The sequence below is a fragment of the Felis catus genome, chromosome A3 (genome assembly GCF_018350175.1).
Source record: "Felis catus isolate Fca126 chromosome A3, F.catus_Fca126_mat1.0, whole genome shotgun sequence".
In the NCBI taxonomy this organism is placed as follows: Eukaryota; Metazoa; Chordata; class Mammalia; order Carnivora; family Felidae; genus Felis; species Felis catus.
Window position 1 is genome coordinate 62,017,775 of NC_058370.1, and position 13,273 is coordinate 62,031,047.

General features: G+C 37.7%; 1 protein-coding gene across 1 annotated transcript in view; it reads left to right on the forward strand.

Moving 5' to 3' along the window:
• Positions 1-13,273, forward strand: part of TMEM131 (transmembrane protein 131) — a 239,896-nt gene that overhangs the window by 101,850 nt on the left and 124,773 nt on the right. Inside the window, exon 4 of the mRNA XM_003983920.6 lies at positions 12,492-12,560. Within this exon, the coding sequence (XP_003983969.2) occupies positions 12,492-12,560 (69 nt within the window). The remainder of the gene's footprint in view (positions 1-12,491; positions 12,561-13,273) is intronic.

Sequence of the window (13,273 nt, forward strand, 5' to 3'; positions counted from 1 at the left end):
AAACAAACCCCTGGTGACCTGTGATACCATGGCAAGCAATTTAACACACATATAGTTGAGTTCCAAGGAATGGGGGGGCGGGGAAGGCTGTTGAAGAACTTCAGTAAACCCAATGCAAAAGTAACAAAGAAAACCACACCAAGTCGCATAGTATTCATATTGCTGAAAGCCAATGATAAATTGAAAGGCAGCCAAGAATAAATAAATTACATGTAGGGATACTAAAGAGAAGAATGACTGGTGCCTTGTCATCAAAGACAGTACAAACCCAAAATTAACAAAATGGCATCTTAAAAATATCAAAAGAAAAAATTGTCAACCCCCAAGGTATTATATCCAGCAGAATTATCCTCCACAAATACATTTCCAGACAAAAGCTGAGAACATGTGCAGCCAGCAGACTGTCACTATAAGAAGTGTTAGGGAAGTTCTTTACATTCTGAAGGTAGTAACCATTACAGGTGAAAACACAGCTCTAAGCACAATAATGAAGATCACCAAAAAGGTGAAAATATGTGGAAAAATATAAAAGACATTTTTTCTCATTAAAGATTGGTTTGAGATAACTGACTTTTAAAAACAAAAGTAATTACAGTGTTTTATGGGATTGATAACTTGTATATGTTACACGTATGATGACAGTACAAAGGGCAAGGGAGGGGTAATTGAGTTGTAAAGCTCTTACATATATGTAAAGCAGTATAATATTATTTGGAGTTAGACTGTGATAAGATGAAACAAATACTAGAAGATATATTAAAATCATTTGAAAAGAAAAACAACCCAAAGAGATCTAGCTAATAAAGCAGTCATGGAGACAGAGTGGAATACTAAAAGAATACTTGATCTAAAAGAAGGCAGATGAAGAAGACAAAAAATAAAAAGCAGATGGAAAAAATTGAAAACAAATAGCAAGATGGTAGCCTTAAATCAAGTATATCAAAAATTATAATAAATGTGAATGGTTTCAATACCAGTTTTCAGACTCTATTAAAAAATAAAGATCCAAGTATATGCCGTCTCTAAGAAATGTACTTTATTTTTCAAATTATATTTAGTTTTTTACCTTTTGTTTTGCGGTGATTTTAGTTATTTTTTAAACATTTTTTAGTTTATTTATTTTGAGGTGGGGAGGGGCAGAGAGAGAGGGAAAGAGAGAATCCCAAGCAAGCTCCATGCTGTCAGCACAGAGTCCAGTGTGGGGCTCCATTCCACGAACTGTGAGATCATGACCTGAGCCAAAATCAGGAGTCAGATGCTTAACTGACTGAGCCACCCCAGGTACCCCAGCAGTAATTTTAGTTTAGGGAAAAGATGCAAAAATAGTACAAAGGATTCCTATATACCCTTGACCTAGATTCCCACTTTATTTAATATTTTACATATGCCTTATGATTCACAATCTGCCTCTCTACCTCTTCTCTCCTTCCTTTTTCTTCCTTCCCTTCCCGTTTGTCCTATGTATACATATAATGTATATGTAAGCATTTTTTTTTAATTTTCTGAGAATCAGCTATAGATGTTGCTCCTTTACTCCTAAAAACTTCAGTGTATAGTTCTTATAAAGAGGGATATTATTTTATAAAACCAAAGTATACATATCAAAATCAGTATATTAACACTAACACACATAGTATTTTTTAATCTGTAGACTTTGTCAGTTGTCCCATTATTGGGACAATTTTTATTTTAAAAAGAAGATAAATTTTGGTCCAAGCCTCAAGTCCGTATTGGTCATATTTAATTTTCATGTCTATTTAGTCTCAACTTTAATGTGCAACAATTGATTTGTCTCTTTATGTCCTTGACATTTTTTTTAAGTAGTGGCCATTTTATAAGTAGTGGCCACCATCCTAGTTTGGGTTTTCTCATGTTTCATTTCATATTATGTGTTTTTGGCAGGAATATCACTTAAATTTGTGTCCTGCCCAGTCCGTCTGATTATCAGCAGGTACATGGTGTCTCTTTGTTCGATTTTTCTTTTGTAATTTATAAATACCTCTCCAAAAAGTACCTTGAGACCATGTAAATATGCTGTTTGGCATCAAACTCTTACTAGTTACAGCATTCACTTGTGATTCTTGCCTGGAAATTACTGCTCTGGTGATTTTTTTTTTAACTTTATCATTCTTTCTGTGTTTATTAGTTGACATTCTAGTGCAAGGAAGATGTAAAGGTCAAACTTCGTTTTTGCAGGTGTATGTATCCAGTTATTTCACCACTATTTTTTGCAAAGACTATCTTTTCCTCATTGAATTACCTTAGCACAGTCACTAAAAATCAATGGACCATATATGTTTGGGTCTGTTCTGTATGCTTTTCACATGTCCCCTTTCATTGAACACTTCCTTACTTTCTGAAACATCAAGATGTTCTAGGCTTACCTCATAATTTTCCTGCCCAAGCCCTGGAATATCCTATTTATTCAGAGACTTCTGCTTCATTTTAGTGGAGGATATTTACAAACTAAGATCTGTGTGCTATGTGTACTCATTGCTGCTGGGGTGTCGTTGTCTCTAGGTCTTGTTAGTGAGAGTTAGGAATGTTTATGTATGTGCACAAACACACACATCTCTTTCTATATCTATGTATATTCAAAACCATGAGTTGTTACCAATAACTCCATTTTTAACACACCACCACAGTGTTCCTTCAGTCCCTTTTTTCTGTATATTTTCTGTATATTTTTTGTCTTCTCCAGCTATGAGAAACCTGGCTCCAGTTAGCCACAGAATTTATACCTGATTTCTCAATCCTAGAATACAAACAAATTCATTTCAAATTGGTTAACTCATACCACCATGAAAAACAAACCTACTAGTTGAAGTACAGTGTTTAGAATTTATTTTTAGTTTGAATGTATATGGTCAAAAATACTATATTCAGAATTTATGTGTGTTATGTTCTTTACCTTTCTCTTCATCCTCTCCACTGCCCTCTTCCATCATCATCTACATTGTAGGTCTGTTCATTCAAAAGAAAGTTTGGTTCTTTGGTTTCTGTCTATATTCCATTTGAGATTTTTTTACCTCCATTTTACAAGTCCACTCATTTTAAATATGTGAAACAATAGGATTCAAAAAGTCAGAATGATACAAAAATGTCAAATGTGAATGTTTTTAATATATTTCTTTCTCCACAAAAGGAAGCATGGTATAGACTTTTTAATGTTTTGCTTTATTTACTTAAAAATCTATCCTTTAGAGACCTTTCTCATTATTTTTATAGACTGAAACATACTATATTATGTGGATGTGGATTATATATGAGCAATTTGCTTCTAGTATTTTGCAGTTGCAAACTGCTTCAAAGAATAGCCTTGTGTATATGGATTTTCACATTTTTGAAAGTTATCTGCAGAATAGATTCCTACTGTTAGGATTTCTGAGTCAAAAGATAAGTGCATATGTAATTTGTATTGTTGAAGGAGCATGGTTAGGGTAAATTCCTAGACATGGGATTGGTGAGTCATATATAGGTTTGTTAGTGTTGTCAAATTCTCTTTCAAAAGAGCTGTGCCGGGGCGCCTGGGTGGCGCAGTCGGTTAAGCGTCCGACTTCAGCCAGGTCACGATCTCGCGGTCCGTGAGTTCGAGCCCCGCGTCGGGCTCTGGGCTGATGGCTCAGAGCCTGGAGCCTGTTTCCGATTCTGTGTCTCCCTCTCTCTCTGCCCCTCCCCCATTCATGCTCTGTCTCTCTCTGTCCCAAATAAATAAATAAACGTTGAAAAAAAATATTTAAAAAAAAAAAAAAAAAAAAAAAAAAAAAAAAAGAGCTGTGCCAGTTGGCGTACCCCTCATCAGTAAATTAGAGTCGCTATATTCCTACGGCTTTTCCTATAGAAAGGGAAATACTTTTTAATTTTTGTCAATCTGATAGGTGAGAAATTCTGTTGTCATGTAGTTTTAGCTTGTCTTTCTCTAGTTATGAGTGAGGTTGTATATGTCTTTTATACTATGCTTATATTTATCTTTTGATACTGTCTGTTCATTTTTATTCTGCCTCCTTTTCTATAGGACCTTTGATCTTTATTTCTTCCATTTAAACAGTTTTTTATTAAGGATAGTAATCCTCTGTTGCAAATATTACCTTCCTGTTGGTCATGGAGATGTGATTTTGAAGAAAAGCACTTTTTTTTTAACATTTATTCATTTTTGAGAGACAGAGTGTGAGTGGGGGAGGGACAGAGAAAGAGAGAGAGAGACAGAGAGAGACAGAATCTGAAGCAGGCTCCAGGCTCTGAGCTGTCAGCACAGGACCTGACAACAGGGCTCAAACTCAGTAGACCACAGATCATGATCCGAGCTGAAGTCAAATGCTTAACCAACTGAGCCACCCAGGCACCCCTGAAGAAATGAACTTTAAGTATAAAAACACAAAAAGTAAAAAGATGGAGTAGGAAATAACACTATCAGAGAAGTTAGACTTTAGTACAGGAAATATTATTAGAGATAAAGAAACACATTTTATTATTACAGAAGAGATAATGTATCATCCCAAGTCTGTATAAGTCTAAATATCAGAGTTTCCAAATACATGAAGAAAACATAAATGTTTTTTGTTCCCAATATTTGTTCCAAGTAAAGGAAAAAAACAGAAATGAAGGCAAATTCACAATTATAGTTGGAGATTTCAAAATTCAGCTGTCAATAAAATAAACAGAAAATCAGTAAAGGTATAAAAGACTTGAACAGCTTGAACACTATCAACCAGCTTAACCTTGTAGGTATTTTTCTTCATAGATATTTATTGAACACTTCACCCAGCAATTGCAGATTATGTTCTTTAACACAGCAGAATTAAAATAGAAATCACTAACAATTTGGGAAAATTTTTAAATTGAAATTAAAGCCTATGACAGAATTCAACATCTATTCATAATTAAAAACACTGAGCAGACTAGAATTTCCTTGGTCTGATAAAGACCATCTGTGGAAAAACAACAGTTAACATGATTCTTATGGTAAAAGATTCAGTGCTTTCTTTCTATTGAGAACAAGACAAGGATGTCCGCTTTTATTTCTCTCCAGTATTGTACTGGATGTGCTAGTCAGTACATTAAGGCAAAAAATAGAAATAAGAGGCATCATCTGGAAAGGGAGAAATGTGTTTGTCTACAAATAATATGATTGTGTCCATAGAAGATCCTAAAGAATATACCCAAAAAGCTTTGAGAATAAGTTAATTTAACAAGATTGAAGGATATATAGTACTTTTCTATATTCTAAGTGCAAAAGTAAAATGTTATATAAAAATGCCATTTACAGTAGCCTCAAAACATGTTACATACTTCAGGATGAATTTACAAAAAAAAAAAAAAAAACCCAAAAAACAAAAAAACACCAGACTTTGAAACCCATACACTGAAAAGCGTGTGGGAATTAGGAGCACCAACCCCCTGTCCAGTTGAGAATCCACTTATAATTTTTGACTTTCCAAAAATGTAACCACAGATAGCCTAATGTTGACCAGAAGGCTTATTGATAACATAAACAGTTGATTAACACATATATTGTATGACCTGAGCTGAAACCAAGTGTCAGACACTCACCTTACTAAGCCACCCAGGTGCCCCCCCCCCATTCTGTTTTCTTTTTGCTCCTCTTCTTGGATAATTCAAAATTACCTTTCAGTTCATTGATTCTTTCTTCTGATGGTCAGATCTGTTGCTGAAGCTCTCTGTTGAATTCTTCAGTCCAATTATTATATTCTTTATCTTTAGGATTTCTGTTTGGTTGTTGTTTTTTTATAGTTTGTTTCTTTGTTGAACTTCTCATTTCATTCAGGCATTTTTTTTTTCTAATTCTATTTAGTTACCTGTGTGTTCTTACAGAGACAGTTCTTTAATCAGCTTAACTTGGGGTTCTTAATGAGCCAGCTGAAAGTTTCTTGAACAAGTGGGATTTACTATCCAGGTCGCTATTTGGCCAAGGACGCTTACTGAGCTCTGATGTCAGCAGGGGCACTGGCTGGGAATGGTTAGATAGGACTGCTGACTTAGTTCCCTGTCCATGCACAGCTAGAACATGGCCTCCACAGTGCTTGGATTCTCTGCCCATGTTTCTTGGTTGGGCAGGACTGGGTGCTATACTCAGCAGTTAGGCAGGACTATGAATTTGTTTCCCTGCCTGTATGGGGCCCTAAAACAGGCTCCCTAGCCATTATGACTTGATGGCTGGGGACCTGAATCTAGCAAGCTGCCCACCAAGCTCTCTGGCCAGATGGGGCCACCACCTCAGCTCTGCACATGAGCTAAGCCACTTGCTGGGTTCTCTGCTCAACTGTCCTTTTAAGCAGGGCTGCAGGTTAAGCTATGCAGCTTCCCAGATGTTCTGGTTAGGCTTCCTGGTTGGGTGGGGTGGAGTTATATTCAACCCTAAACAGATCTTTTAATTTGCTTCCCAGCCCAGTTGGGCTATAGAACAGGCTTGTGGCAGGTGTGGCTCATTGGATAGGGATCTAAATCATGTGGAATTGTCCACCAAGCTCCCTGGCCAGACGGGCCGGTGGCTTGACTTTGCAGTTGGGCATAGTCACTGCCTAGGATCTCCACTTGGGTGTCATTGCCAGGAGGAGTGTGGTCTGTCAAGATCCAAGCACTGGTTGCTGTACATCCTTCCCTCCCTTGCATCCCAATCTGATCTCCAGTGGTCAAGACCCACAGGTTCACCCCTGCAGATTCCCCCAGTGGTCCCCTTGTGACAAGACCCAAGTGGGCCTTCTGGGAAGCAACCCATAACACTGAGGAAGCTGGACATCCACCTTGGTCTATATCTTTCCCACTGGAAAAACTGTAGGCCCACGGTACTCCCTTAGTGTGGTTCTGTCCCTGCCTTGGAGAGGTGATGTGGTCAGAGTGTAGCCATTCCTCTTACCTTTCTAATGTAGTCCTTTTCAGTCTCTGTGGTCCAGGAGGGTTCTTCAACCTCACTGCTGTGTTCTGGGATTTTCACAATAAGTGTCGTGTCCATGGATAGTTGCAGGTTGGTCTTCCTGTGAAGGGTGCTACAGTTAGCAACAACTTGAGTCACTGTCTCAGTGACATCACTCCCCAAAAGACAACATTTATAATAAGAAAAGGAGGAACAGGGAAAAGATATTCACAGTACACATATTTGACAAAGGGCATGTATCTAGAATATGTGAAGACCTCTTATAACTCAGTAAGACAAACACCCCTGTTAAAAAACTTTGAATAGACACTTTACAAAGGAAGATATCTAATTGAACAATAAATAAATGAAATGATATTCAACATTATTAGTCTTTAGAGAAATGAAAATTTAAGCTAAAATTTATAATTATGTGATTTAAGTCACTGTTTTTCAGCTGTCTCTAATAAGAATCACATTTGAAACTAGTTTAAACTGTTGATGACTTTGAAAATTTTATATGTTAAGGTACTTTTCCCCTCTTATTTCTGCTTGCAGTACTTATTGTGGATCAAGATGCAAAAGAGTAGTAACCAAATGTGAGAATATAACTGGTTTCTGGGTTTTTTCTAGACTTAAGGAATCACATTCTGGAGGTGGGGCTCTGGAATCTGCATTTCTACAAGCATTCTAGATGATTAAGAAAGATACAGGTAGACCACAGAGCATTCTTTAAGAAGTACTGGGCCAAAGAGTACCTTTTGTTTAGGTACTAATTGCCTTTAGGAAAACATTTTAAATTTCCTGGTTTAAACAAATTCCCAAAGCTCCAAGAAGGCTTTATTTGCTTCATTTGGGAGCTACCTGCTTAACTTGGACCTCACAGTCCACCAAGCAACATAGACCATGTCTCACAAGAAAGATTTTTTGTATCTTCTCAGTTGTTCCCTTGCTTGAAGTCAGAAAATAGTCCTTATGCATCTCCTTATCCCCAAATAAATAATAAAAGGAATAACAATATTTGAGACTTTGAGAACAAATACAATCACTGTAGGAAGCATAAAATCATCCAATATTCTATTATAATGTCTCACTCAGTCTGTTTCTTTGAAATTGGCAAAGAATACCATTTTTTACATTGCCTTTGCCCCAATTTATTTTTCAACATTAAAGACTTGCAAACATTTGCTTTCTGTTAATAAAACGCTAAACAATGTCATGCCCTTTTATTTTTTTTTTTTTAACGTTTATTTATTTTTGAGACAGAGAGAGACAGAGCATGAACAGGGGAGGATCAGAGAGGGAGGGAGACACAGAATCTGAAACAGGCTCCAGGCTCTGAGCGGTCAGCACAGAGCCCGACGCGGGGCTCGAACTCACGGACTGTGAGATCATGACCTGAGCCGAAGTCGGACAGTCAACCGACTGAGCCACCCAGGCGCCCCTGTCATGCCCTTTTAAAATAAGCGTAGTAGTGGGACGCCTGGGTGGCTTGGTTAAGCGTCCAACTTCAGCTCAGGTCATGATCTCATGGTTCGTGGGTTCGACCCCGCATTGCACTCTGTGCTGACAGCTCAGAGCCTGGAGCCTGTTTCAGATTCTGTATCTCCCTCTCTCTCTGCCCGTCCCCTACTCGCACTCTGTCTCCCTCTGTCTCAAAAATAAACATTAAAAAAAATTTTTATTATTTTTTTACTTTTTTGACAGAGAGAGACAGAGGACGAGCAGGGGAGGGGTAGAGAGAGAGAGGGAGACACAGAATCGGAAGCAGGCTCCAGGCTCTGAGCTGTCAGCACAGAGCCCGACCCAGGGCTCAAACTCACAGACTGCAAGATCATGACCTGAGCCGAAGTCGGACACTCAACCGACTGAGCCACCCAGGCGCCCCTAAAAGAAATTTTTTGAAATAAGCATAGTAGCAAACATCTCTCTCAGCTGTGGATACATGACAGCTATGTCATTGAATTTTGGGGTTTTTTTAAATAAGATTATACCTGTGACAACTTGTGTTGTACCCACTCAAATATTAAACTGTTTCTTAGACATAAATCTGCTATTGTCTTGAAAATACATGTTTGTTTATGAGGGAATCATCTTTATGTATTTTTCCCCTCTCATATTTTGTGAGAAATCTGTAAATAACAAATGTCAGACACCACTTCTGTGGAGCACTTTTTGGGAGGTCTTAGCCCACTTAAAGCATAAAAAATGAAAACAAGGGGCACCCGGCTGGCTCAGTCAGATAAACATCTGACTTCAGCTCAGGTCATGATCTCACATTTGTGGGTTCAAGCCTTGCGTCAGGCTCTGTGCTGACAGCTCAGAGCCTAGAGCCTGCTTCGGATTCTGGGTCTTCCTCTTTCTCAGTCCCTCCCTCACTTGCGCCCTGTCTCTCTCTGTCTCTCAAACAATAAAACATTAAAAAAATTTTTTTAATAAATTTTTAAAAAATGGAAACAAGTTCAGGGGCGCCTGGGTGGCGCAGTCGGTTAAGTGTCCAACTTCAGCCAGGTCACGGTCTCATGGTCCGTGAGTTCGAGCCCTGCGTCAGGCTCTGGGCTGATGGCTCAGAGCCTGGAGCCTGTTTCAGATTCTGTGTCTCCCGCTCTCTCTGCCCCTCCCCCGTTCATGCTCTGTCTCTCTCTGTCCCAAAAATAAATAAACGTTGAAAAAAAATGGAAACAAGTTCTAAGGATTTAAAAGGAAGAAATAGAATTGCCATTGCTTGCAGATGATTTGTCTACAGAGGTAATCAAAGATAGTGATCATTTTGGCAGCACAGGTATTGACAGGAAAATCTAAGGGAATCTATAGACAAACTATTAGAATCAACTTGCCAAAGTGACTTGGGTATGAGATCAGTACACAAAAATCAGTAACTTTAAAAAATAAAAATGTAAAAAAAAGTCATTAACTTTTTTTTTTAAGTCAGTAACTTTTTTATGGAAAGTAATAACCATATATATCCAGCAGCCTACTTAACATCTCATTTAGATAAGACATCTCAAATTTAAATGTCTAAAACCGTAAGTACTCTTGAACGTCTAAACTGTCTATCCTTCCTCACTTCTTACCCACACCTCCTATGTCATGACTACATATCTGGTTTCTCAGGCCAAAATTTTAGAATTAAGTCATTCTTGATTTCTCTCCTTTCTCTCACGTTCCAAAACCAATCCATCAGCATGACCTATTGCCTTTACCTTCCAAATACATTCAGAGAAGAGCCATTTCTCGCCACACTGCCTTGCACTCCCACAGACCACTGCTACCATCATCCCCTCTTGTCTGGACTACTGCGAGACTCCCTTGCTGTCACTCTGGGACTCCTACAGCATACAGCATCTAGAATTAACCTTGTCAGATGTGTCAGATCACGTCACTCCCTTGATGAAAACACTACAGAGGCTTTTTGTTACACTTAGAATAAAATGCAGGCTCCTGAAAGGAGATGTGGCCTTTGTACTTCTCTGATCTCAGCTCCTACTTCCACCCCCTCCTTCCCGTCACTCTGGCCACTTCGGCCCTCTGTTCCTCAACATGCCAAGGTATGTCTCCTTTCTTCCCCCAGATCTCCACCACTCAGGTCTTGGCTGCAGCACCCCTCCTCACAGAAGCCTTCTCTGTTCCTACCGTGTTTGGTCTGTCTCTTTGTATGTCCCATCATTACCTTGTAGGTTCTACTTTTGTCTCCCCTACTGGGATGTTAGTGCAGTGAGAGCAGGCTCTTTGCCTTGTTCCCATAGCACTGGCCACTAGACAGCCCCAAGCATTCACTACCTTTGTGTTGAGTCAGTGGGGGTGTGCATGTTTTTTGTTTTTGTTTTTGATCTTACCTGACCACTTTAGATGCTTCCATTTGCAACTTGGGGAATAGATTCTCATTTCTGTGAGAGAGAAAAAAAAAACTGTATCTTAATCTTCTTTATATCTCTAGCATCTAATACAGTCAATGTTTATATATATAAATTAATGACATATACATATGCTTCATGCATTATACTTTTCCCCCTTGATTGGATTAAGACTTTGTATGTTTGAGTTTCACACCCTTGAAACTGATGAGCTAGTCGGCATCCCTTGATTTAAAGGTGCCAGAGAGTATCCTTGTTATATCATGCCTAAGGAGAGCAGAAATCAAAAGAGTAGATTCTTTACCTCTCACTGCAAGTGGCTCCTGTCTTGGGGGCACTTGTGCCTTCTTTGTTCCAGTGTCTTTAGATTTTTGCAAAGTAGGATCTTAGATTTTTTGTAAAGTAGAATCTTAAATTTGCTGTTTTCCTCCTTATTTGTGTTTTTCATCTTTTCTGTTCAGCATATGTAGAGGGATTATCAAGCTAAAAACTCTTTTAGACATTACTTTTAGCACATTGATTCTACTACTCAGACTATGTAATCTTTGCAGAGTTGAGTTAAAGCTAAATTTGTAACATATTCTCAATGTCCTTGTCTATTTCTAATATATTTCTAATGTATCATTTGAAGCTTGTGTTCTTGTGAATTATGGTAATGGAAATAAAGTCTTACAAAATGGTTTTGCTCTAACATCATTTCTTAAAATACAACAGAAAGATAAACATTCACTATTTAGAAATGTTAGTGGCTTCCTGAATTTTTTACTTTCTCTGTGCTTAAACAGATGACTAGAGGCATGTGGACATCCCCACATCCTCCCGGTCATTTCTATATTGCATCGTTGTTAGGGCGTGTCATGGTGATGTTTAGGAGGTTTGCTGTTCAGAAATCTGTTTTGGTGAGAAGTTCTAGTATCAAGTGGGAAAGTTAGAAATGATATTCATATATTTAGGCTAAGATGTTATAGATCGATGTGTTCCGAACTCTCAAATGAAAAAGCTATTTCAGTTCCTAAAACTTTGTCCCCAAATTCATTTTTGTTTAGTTCCTGTGACACTCTTGTTACGATGTGATTGTGGTTTTTGTCTGTATACTGTATTGTCTGCCAAGGATGTGTAGTTGTGTTGACTATTTATTGTTCATTGTGCAGGTATCAAAAAATACAAGTGAACATATTTAGATATGTTGGTATCAACTATATCAACCAAATAAATTTCAACATTGAATCTACTTGAGCATTTTCTGCTTTCACATACCTTTGAATAGGAAAAATACTCCCTTTTCTTCATTTTTTAAAACGTACATTTCTTGATTTCATCTAATAAGAAAAGTAATGCACAATCCTGATAGGACATTAGACTCCATTTTTCCTAAAGATGACAGTCTCCTTCCATCAAATATAAGAGATTTAAGGAAACATGGCATGTATTTTGATCTTCATAAAAGAGTTCATTATTTTCTAACTAACAGTGAGTTTTCTCTCTACAGTAAAATTGTCTTTGAGTATGTTCTCTTATCCTAGAGTGGACCAGAATGGAGACTAATGAACCATTCTGAGATTATTAGGGCACGAGCAGTATTTATGGCGGCACCTGAAGGCAGGGAGAGGAGGTCGGCATACAACACCAAAATTGTTAGGCTCAAACACCGAGTATTCTTACTTAGAAAGTATTCTTTCTTGTGATGGAATTCAAGTGTCTGACTTCAGTTTGGGGATATATATTTTAAAGAATTATTTCTTACGCTGTTTTCTTTTTACTTACAGTATATCTCTGTACCGGGGTAATTGCAGACCTATACGATTTGAGCCACCAATGCTGGATTTCCATGAACAGTAAGTTTAAAATTTTCAGACCATAGTTTCTCATTAAACTATTATTTGTATTTTATGCATGCATTTGTCTTGCTTTTCACCCATGTTGTCTCTATGAGAAAGTTAACATTCTCAAGTCGTCAAGGAAACCGTGTTGTTGAATATGGTTTGAAAATGGGAAGCAAGTATCTATTATGAGTATTAACTTCTGAAGTTTGAAAGATAACTATCTATAGAGTCCCTGGTTCAAAGGATCTTATATTCAGGAGCTGCATGAAACTTTTAGGTTACTTTTCTGATTAGCACTTTATCTCCACTTTTATTATGTAAGTTTTCCATGTGGATATAGAAAGATACAGTATTTATTTGTTTGCATGTGCTTTTAAAGTGCAAACTTCTATATATCACCAAATAAATATTATCAGTAACCCAAAAGGACAAACAAAAGAAAATCCTGCAGAGAGTTGTGATTCAACCACAGAATTGCTTCCTCAAACCAGATTTCTGGCTTCCCTTCTACCTCTGGGTATCAGGTTTTGCACATCTCAGATACACTGGGGAGAAGACAAGTCTTCATCTGTATTTGGTTCCAACCTAATTTAGCAAGTAGATAAAGAGAATATCTTAGTGATATAACTGCTAGACTAATGACACTCTGGTAAGTTAGGAGAAAAAAAGAATTTGAAAGGTAAGTGATAGAGAAACTGTATGTAGATCTCTTTTGATTCAGTTAA